At 37.6% G+C, this 9,374-nt stretch overlaps 1 protein-coding gene across 4 annotated transcripts in view; it reads right to left on the reverse strand.

Moving 5' to 3' along the window:
* The window catches only part of BMP5 (bone morphogenetic protein 5), a 152,099-nt gene that overhangs the window by 46,443 nt on the left and 96,282 nt on the right, over positions 1–9,374 (reverse strand). For all 4 annotated transcript variants that reach the window (XM_023741114.1, XM_004386824.2, XM_004386823.2 and 1 more), the window contains exon 3: positions 7,439–7,587. In XM_023741114.1, the coding sequence (XP_023596882.1) occupies positions 7,439–7,587 (149 nt within the window). The remainder of the gene's footprint in view (positions 1–7,438; positions 7,588–9,374) is intronic.

Raw genomic sequence — 9,374 nt, forward strand, 5'->3', positions numbered from 1 at the left:
TCCGATCGGTGTCTAATCTCTAAAATCTACAAGATACTGCAAAACCTCAACAACAAAAAGACAAATAACTCAGTTGAAAAATGGGCAAAGGATATGAACAGGCACTTCACCAAAGAAGACATTCAGGCAGCTACTAGATACATAAGGAAATGCTCATGATCATTAGCCATTGGAGAAATGCAGAGCAAAACTACAGTGAAATACCATCTCACCCCAACAAGGCTAGCATTAATCCAAAAAACACACAATAATAAATGTTGGAGAGGTTGTGAAGAGTCTAGAACGCTTATACACTGGTGGAGGGAATGTAAAATGGTGCAGCCACTTTGGAAATTGATTTGGCACTTCCTTAGAAAGCCAGAAATAGAAGTACCATACAATCCAGTAATCCCACTCTTTGGAATATATCCTAGAGAGATAAGAGCTGTCACATGAATAGATATATGCAAACCTATGTTCATTGCAGCAGTGTTCACAATAGCAAAAAGATGGAAACAACCTATGTGCCCAACAATGGACGAATGCATAAACAAATCATGGTATATTCACACAATGGAATACTACACAACATTAACAACGATGAATCTGCGAAACATCTCATAACATGGATGAATCTGGAAGGCATTATGTTAAGTGAAATTAGTCAGTTGCAAAAGGACAAATATTGTATGAATCCACTATTATAAGCACTCAAGAAATGGATTAAACACAGAAGGAAACATTCTTTGATGGTTACGAGGGTGGGGAGGGAGGGAGAGGGGTTTTCGCTAACTAGATACTATTTAAGAATTATCTTAGGTGAAGGAAAGGACAACACACAATACAGAGGAAGTTAGCACAACTGGACTAAATCAAAAGCTAAGAAGTTTCCTAATATAGCCAAACACTTCAAGGGACAGAGTAGCAGGGTCGGGGGCCTGGGGACCATGGTTTCAGGGGACATCCAGGTCAGTCGGCAAAACAAAGTTTATTAAGAAATTGTTCTGCATTCCACTTTGGTGAGTGGCGTCAGGGGTCTTAAAAGCTAGCGAACGGCCATCTAAGATACATCAACTGGTTTCCACCTACCTGCAGCAAAGGAGAATGAAGAACACCAAAGACGCAAGGAAAGTATTAGCCCAAGAGACAGAAAGGGCCGCATAAACCAGAGACTCCATTTACCTGAGACCAGAAGAACTAGATGAAGCCTGGCTTCCACCAATGACCGCCCTGACAGGGAACACAATAGAGAGTCCCTGACAGAGTAGGAGAAAAGTGAGGTGCAGAACTCAAATTCTAGTAAAAAGACCAGACTTAATGGTCTGACCGAGACTGGAGGGACCCTGGAAGACATGGCCCCCGGACTCTCCATTAGCCCAGAACTGAAACCATTCCCGAAGCCAACTCTTCAGACAAAGATTAGACTGGACTATGGGACATAAAATGATACTCGTGAAGAGAGTGCTTCTTAGCTCAAGTAGATATGGGAGACTAAGGCCGCTCCTGTCCGGAGGCAAGATGAGAAGGCAAAAAGGGACAGGAGCTGGTTGAATGGACACAGGAAATCCAGGGTGGAAAGGAATAGTGTGTTGTCACATTATAGGGAGAGCAGCTATGGTCACATAGCAATATGTGTATAAATTTTTGTATGAGAAACTGACTTGAACTGTAAACTTTCATTTAAAGCACAGTAAAAAATATATATGCATAATACTTACTTTATTGTAAACAGAAAACCAAATCCATTGTCCTCGAGTCAATTCCGACTGATAGCAACCCTACAGGACAGAGTAGAACTGCCCCAAAGGGTTACCAAGGAGCGGCTGGTGGATTCAAACTGCTTACCTTTTGGATAGCAGCCATAACACTTAACTACTATGCCACTACTTTATCATAGAGGTTTACTAATCACTATAACAAAGTGCTTAAGACCTTTCAAAGTGATTTTGCCTATCTAGAATCACTAGATTTTGTCACAAGAAGCAGAAAAGTTTTATTTTGTTTTGTTTTAATTTGCTTGATCATATATTTGCTTTATTTTGCTGAAGTAAACTTACGGAGCTTAGTATATTATCTATTCAGCATGCAAAAAAATCAATAAAATATACTTAAACTCTCTTGCCAGATCCACTGCAGTTCATTTGTCAAATCTCTAAAAAGTGTATTTCACAAACTAACATGTTTCCACAGGCTCTCTGAGGAATCATAATGCTACTTTTGATTTCCAAAATATATTTAGGCCTCTTTGCTATTTTTTCTTTTCAGGGGCAGGATAAATCAAATTTAACAGTATATATCACTTACTTTCCTCTCATCTAATGATTGAAACTACTTTAACAACTGTATGTGGTTTGCTTTGCAAAATTCTGCCCCCTGTGTTACACCATACTTGTTAGATTAACAATCACCCAAAACTGACAGTCTGGAATATCTTCTTCTTAAGAGGAACTCAAGTTCAGTGGCACATAGACTACGAAAGCCTTTTTAATCACAAACTGATTCAATGATCATTCGAGACATGTTTTAAACACCTATTACCAGGATTGCATTAAGCACCAAGGGCACAATTATGAACAAGAGATGCACATCCCATGAACATCGCAGGACCTCATGAAACTGATATTCATTCAAATACAATGACTGTGGTGTTTCTATGATAGAGTAAAGCAGCAAGTCTAGTTACTTTATGACTGTGATCAAGCTACAAGAATATTTTATACTTAAGTTAAATTTCATGTTCCTTTCATGATTTGTCCCCAAAAACTTTCCTAATGTCCCCTGCGACCATATTCCATACGTACAAGTTATTTTAGCCAACTCTAAGACTATTAACTTTTTCCAGCATATACACGTACCATGCCATTTTGCCACTCTGTGCTTTTATTATGTGTCTGTCAGTTGTCATACTGTGGTGGCTTGCACATTGCTGTGATACTGGAAGCTTTGCCACTGGTATTTCAAATACCAGCAGGTAACTTTTGGTGGACAGGTTTCAGTGGAGCTTCCAGACTAGTACAGACTAGGAAGAAGGACCTGGCAGTCTACTTCTGAAAAATTGGCTTGTGGAAACATTATGAATAGCAGTGGAACACTGCCTAATATACTGCCGGAAGTGCTTTTATTAACAATGTTTCCTCATCCAGAAATGAATTCTGTCCTCCTGTTCTCAACACCACTCCCCACTCCTGCACAAATCCTTCCCTACTCATCCCCACCTCTTCAAATTCTACCCAGCTGACCTCCCTGTGTTTTTTCTACCATTGTACTTTGGAAACAAATAACTTGTGTTCTAGGTTTTAAATCTGATGAAAAGGAATTTTGCTCAAGGATGGAACACAGCCAGTGTCATACTTGATTTCGATGATCTAGAGGATGAGATTTTGCATTTAGTGTTGATGCTGGAAGGGGATTAGAGTTTTGGGATGATGTGATGGGCGAATGTGTTTTGCAAGTAGCAAGGACATAAATTTGGGGGGGCCAAAGGGTGGATGGATCGAATTGTGTCTCCCACAAATATGTGTTTTAAATCCTAACCCCTATGCCTCTGGAAAGGAGCCCTGGTGTACAGTGGGTTAAGTGCTCAGCTGCTAACCGAGAAGTCGGTGGTTCGAACTCACCAGCTGCTCTGTGGGACAAAGATGTGACAGTTTGCTTAAGTAAAGACTTACAGCTTTGGAAACCCTATGGGGCCATTCTACTCTGCCCTATAGGGTAGCTATGAGTCAGAATCTACTTGATGGCAATGGGGTATACCTGTAGATGCAATCCCATTAGGGATAGGGCTTTTATTTATTATGTTAACGAGACCATATTAGTGTAGGGTGTGTCTTAAACCAATCACTTTTGAGATATAAAAGAGCAGGTTAGCACAGAAGCAAGCAAGCACAGATAGGGGAAGATAGATGCCATATCACATGAAAATCAAGGAACCAAGGAACAGAAGCTAAATATAGACAAGAACCTTCCTTCAAAGCCAAGAGAGAGAGAAAACCGTTCCCTAAAGCCAGTGCTCTGAATCTGGACTTCTAGCTTCCTAAACTGTGAGAAAATAAATTTCTGTTTGTTAAGGCCACACGCATGTGGTACTTCTATTATGTAGCATTAGATAACTAGGACACCACCTGAACCAGCTTAAAAGCCACCTCTATCATGGCCCCTTCGGCTTTGTCCCATTTGGACATAACCACCCCTTCTCTGTTTTCCTATAACCTCTTCATTGTATCATTATCTTTAGCGTTTCGGGCACTTTACCTCTCTAGTTAGTTAGCATGCTGTTTTACATGTATAGGTACTCAATAATTTTATGTTGAACAAATGAATAAATAAAACTAATAATAGTCAATGAATGAGTTTGAAAGTAGACTTTCCTGAACATCATCTTTTCGTGATTTCTGATTCCTTTTGTGGAGAAGTAATCATACTCAGAATTCATTAGGTTGTTCTGTTTGAAGTAATATCACCTTGAGAACATCATCAATAGGAATGAGTGAAGCCATAATAGGCTGAAGCGTCTGGTTATTGATAGTCATAGAGGAATTTCACATGTATAGTCTCTATCAGGTTGCAGTTAGTAAAACTAAGGTACCGGGAGGGTCCCTTGCTTCCCCAAGGCCATGTATGCTCTACTTCTGGTTAAAATCTTTTTAAAGTATTGGTTAAATACCTAGCCAGCTAGCCTGGAAATTCAACCACTTTAGTATTCTTCCTACTAGAGAACCTTTGACAGAGAAAAGCAACAAAAGGCTGTATATAGGCTATATATCTCAAACTAACTGTTAAGTAAAAGAATTGGATAATTTTGCAAGAAGAAAACATTATTTTAGGATCCAAAAAAAACTCTGATAAATAGTATAACAGTAACTTAAAGCAAAATTATCCTTAACGATATAAGTGAAATAAATCATGAAGAGAGTAAAACTGAAAATATAGAGTAGTTCCCAGAGAGAGAGAAAAAAAAAAATGACAACAAAATAGAAGTTAAATTATATAGATAGAAAAGGAAAGAGAACCAAGACAAGTGAAGAACAACAATAACCAATTAAAAAAACCCTTCAGAATGTTTATATGGGTGGGGGAATATGGAAATTAAAAGGAAACAAGCTGATCATATTTCATAGGTCTCTTGAGTTGTTTAGTTAGACATTTCAAGCATATCCCCAAGGAGAAAACTGGGAGAAGCACATACCACCACTAATTTAATTTTTCTTGTTTGGACCACATACCAGGGAAAAAAACTATAGGCTCTCCCCCACATTGCCGATTTCTCAGTCACATTTCTGACCATAAATGTACAGTAGTTTAACATTGTAAGAATTCTTGGAAGATTATTTAAACATGTGCTCTTCTGGGTCTACATTTATAATACTTGAACCTGAGGATCCTTCACTATAATCTCAAAGCCATAATTGGAAAATAACTTATCATTTGAAATATTTGAATTGTTTATAAAGAATTTAAAAATTCAGCAATGTGATTAAAATTTATGGAAAAGTCTGGCTTTAGGGGGAAAAAGTCGGAAACACAGTAACATTTTCAGTAAGAATTTTCTTTTTCTAGATCGAGATCTGGGGTGCATGAAATCTTCACTAGCCTAACCCTGTAATATACTTAATTTATGTCTGTCAACCTCATTTCATATACACAATTCTTGGAATCAAAACATTGGTTATGATATTATCCTTAGGCTGTGAAACTGTTTATAGATAAAATAATGCCATTGTGCAGTCCTGTTGCTTACAGAAATGAATCCACTTAAAAGAGACCCAAGACAGACCTAACTTTCAACTAACTGCAGATTATGAAATAAGTCTTTAGAATAATACAGTAAAGAGGAATGAATGAAACATTTATTTTGTCTGATTTTGTGAAAAATAAAGTGAGCAAAGCTATTGTTTCCGGTTAAAGAAGGCATGTTGTTGTTGTTAGTTGCCCTCAAGTTGATCCCGACTCATGGTAACCCCATGTATGCAGAGTAGAACTGCTCCATAGGGTTTTCAAGGCTGTGACCTTTCAGAAGGAGATAGCCAAGACTATCTTCAGAGGCACCTCTGAGTGGGTTGGAACAGCCAACCTGTTAGCTACTAGTCAAGCGCTTAACTGTTTGAGCCACTCAGGGACTTCCAAATAAGACATGCACTCTTATTAATAATCTATTTAAAAATTACCCTCCCTAGACTTGGCCCTAAGATTTGTGTGGTCTGGGACAAGAGGACAACGTAGGCTCATAGATCTAAATATTTATAAATTACCAATCAAGCTAACAAACTATTACCTAAATTATGTTCTATCTTCCTATCATGACAAATATAATTTTAAATGACCTAGTAGTCTAGATCTGAATTTCAAATAATTGGACTCTGATTGATTGAAGACCTTAACTTGGCCTACAAGGCTCTGGAAAACTGGCTTCCTTGGCTTTCCTGGCCTCCTGGTGGCTCTCTCACCATGGTGTTTGAAAATTCTGTTCCATTTGCCTGAAATATGCTGCCACCTCCCCAACTCTTTCCACTAATCACAACTTCCTTAATTTCAGATTGAAGCTCAAGTTCCCTTATTGTTCTATATTCACAAGAATGGCATTCTGTTTCTCCATTGGACAATTCATGTTTATAGTGACATGAATTCATTAATGTTGTGCTGTGCTTACCTCCTAATACTTCACTCAACTTTGTACAACCCTCCTGAAGCTGTATCTGCATTTGTTCACCTTTGTATATCTGGCTTCTAGCCAAGTGCACAGCACGTAGCAGATGCTCAATGAATAACTTTGGGCATATGGATTACTTTTGAAACTTCTTAGAAATGCAGAATTCTTATAGATCTCATGCAAACGTGATTTTGTAGTGGTTGTCTTTGATCAAAAGTTACAACGCGTTAAGACCTAACTTGACATTATTTATTTTGTGTTGTTTCTCACAACTCTTTAGTTACTTCCCAACGTCTCTTTCCCTTGAATTGTTGATAGTTGCTTCATCTCTTTCCATAGTACTTTTTTAGTATACAGTTCTTGGTTATTTTATTTTTGAGATATAATTTGCACATAGTAACATTCACCTTTCTTCAGTGTACAGTTCTATAAATTTTGACAAATTATACAGTTTTGTAACCACAGCTACAATCAAAACATAGAACCCTTAACACTTCGCATAGAGCTTTCTTTTGGTATTTGTTATATTAACAGTAGTGCTACTTATTTACATACAAGTCTTCAACACTAGACTAAAAACCCTTGAGAGTAGGAATAGTGTCTACTTCTTTACCCCTGGTGGCCTAACAATAAATGTGTATTTAATCAATGTGTTGATAAATTTATTAACCAACTAATACATTTACACTCTCCTATGGAATGTGCTAACTTGTATCTTATAGGTACAACAAATATATTTGTTAAATTGCACAAAAACAACTCTCAATATGTCGAAACAAGCCCCACAAGAAATATATGTAATTCAGAACTTACCATCCCCAGTTTCTGCACAGAGCTGTAAGCCCAAATTGTTCTGTGGATTAATCACCCAATGATTGCTGGTCACAGTGATATCAAAGACAAGCCAACCCACATCTAAAGCTTGGGCCTTTCTTGTGTCTAACAGGAACAGATCTGCATCCCTACGGAGAAAAAGAACAGAAAAAAGAGTTAAAGGTTTGAATGAAGATCATCATTTGCTATACTTAAGTGAAAACATTCAAAAAGCACTCTTTAAAATAACAAGAGTTAATTAAAGAACAAGGGGGAACAAGTGATGAGTAATAAGACACACAATCTTTTATTCCTAGGCTCCCAACTCAAACCTGGTGCAGATTAGTAGTATCTGGAAGTAATTTCCATTTTCCTGATTTGCACTGGCCTCTACAAACGTTAGACTTAGTGGTTCTTAATTTGGTTGCTGGCCATCAGCGTTTCTTAAAACCACTATCTCTAAGTAGCCCTCTCTGGCAAGTTCACAGAGGACTCAACTGAACAGAGCTAGAAATGAAAGTCGTTGTTCCCGTTTGGATGAATGTGGCTCCTCAAAGAGATAGAGCACAGACAAGATGTGATGCAAACATCTGTTTTGGGGATAGGTTTCTAAGATTCTTCATTTTTTATCATGTAACTTATTTTATGGATACCAAAGGCCAAGAGAGGGTCACAGAGTGCCCCACTGGATTAATCCCATGAGTTGAGCGGCAGAATCTACCCTGATTTGATTTATCATCTTCTTATGTATAAGTCCCCTGAGGGCAGTAATGACTATGAATATGAACTTGAATGTTTTAGGAAAATCTCCACAGTGTTACTGAAATTAACATTCATAAATATATTTTTGAGCCTTAATTTTAGCATTAAATTTAAAAATGTATGAATGATTAATTATGATTATCTTAATTTTTACTATAAGCAGATAGAGCTAAATATTATATATTCTGACATTTGATCTTTACCACAGCCCAACCATATGGATGAAATTGAGGCTCAGATAGGTAAATTGTAAAACACTGGAACTCCTTCAAGGTAGAGTAGAAGGGACACTATTATACATTTTTATGGTCTTTTATATGCTGAATCTACTTAAGAGCATATTATTTATCTGTGGATAATGAGAGCTATGTCATAGCAAACTATGTTAAGTGTTAAGCACTGTTCTATATTTGCCATCTATTTAATCACAGAAGGCACTTCAAAGGTGAATTATATAAAAAAACAAATTTTGAATAAAGCCAAATAATACTTGAATTTTATTGTTGCGTGTCAACTCATAGCAACCCCATGTGACAGTGTAGAACTAACCCATAGGGTTTTCTCGGCTATAATTTTTACAGAAACAGCCAGGTCTTTCTCTCGAAGAGCTACTGGGTGGGTTTGAACTGCTAACCTTTCGGTTAGCAGTGGGGAGTTTAACCAATGCACCACCAGGGCTCCTTGAATTTTAAGGACCTATTATATTCACAGGAGCCCTGGTGGTGCAGTGGTTAAGGCTCGGCTGCTAAATGAAAGGTCTGCAGTTGGAACCACCAGCCATTCTGTGGAAGAACAGACCTGGCACTCTGCTTCCTTAAATATTTACAGCCTTGGAAATCCTACAAGACAGTTCTACTCTGACCTATAGGGTCGCTGTGAGTGGGAATCGACTTGAAGGCAACAGGTTTTTTTTTTTTATATTCGTAGTATGATATAATGTCAATCAAACTATCCCTCTTCCTCTGAACTTAGAAAACCTGCTAAATAAACTGATGCCGTAAAATAAAGATTGTCCTTAAAATTTTGAGATATTTGATAAATATCCTTGAGATTGCAATCTTGGAGTTAATCACATTGTTAGCTTTTTTTTTTTTCCCCATACAAAAATTTATACATACATTGTTATGTGACTCCAATTGCTCTCCTCATACTGTGACAGCACACTCCTCCTTTC

Source organism: Trichechus manatus, unplaced genomic scaffold (genome assembly GCF_000243295.1).
Source record: "Trichechus manatus latirostris isolate Lorelei unplaced genomic scaffold, TriManLat1.0 scaffold00172, whole genome shotgun sequence".
NCBI lineage: Eukaryota > Metazoa > Chordata > Mammalia > Sirenia > Trichechidae > Trichechus > Trichechus manatus.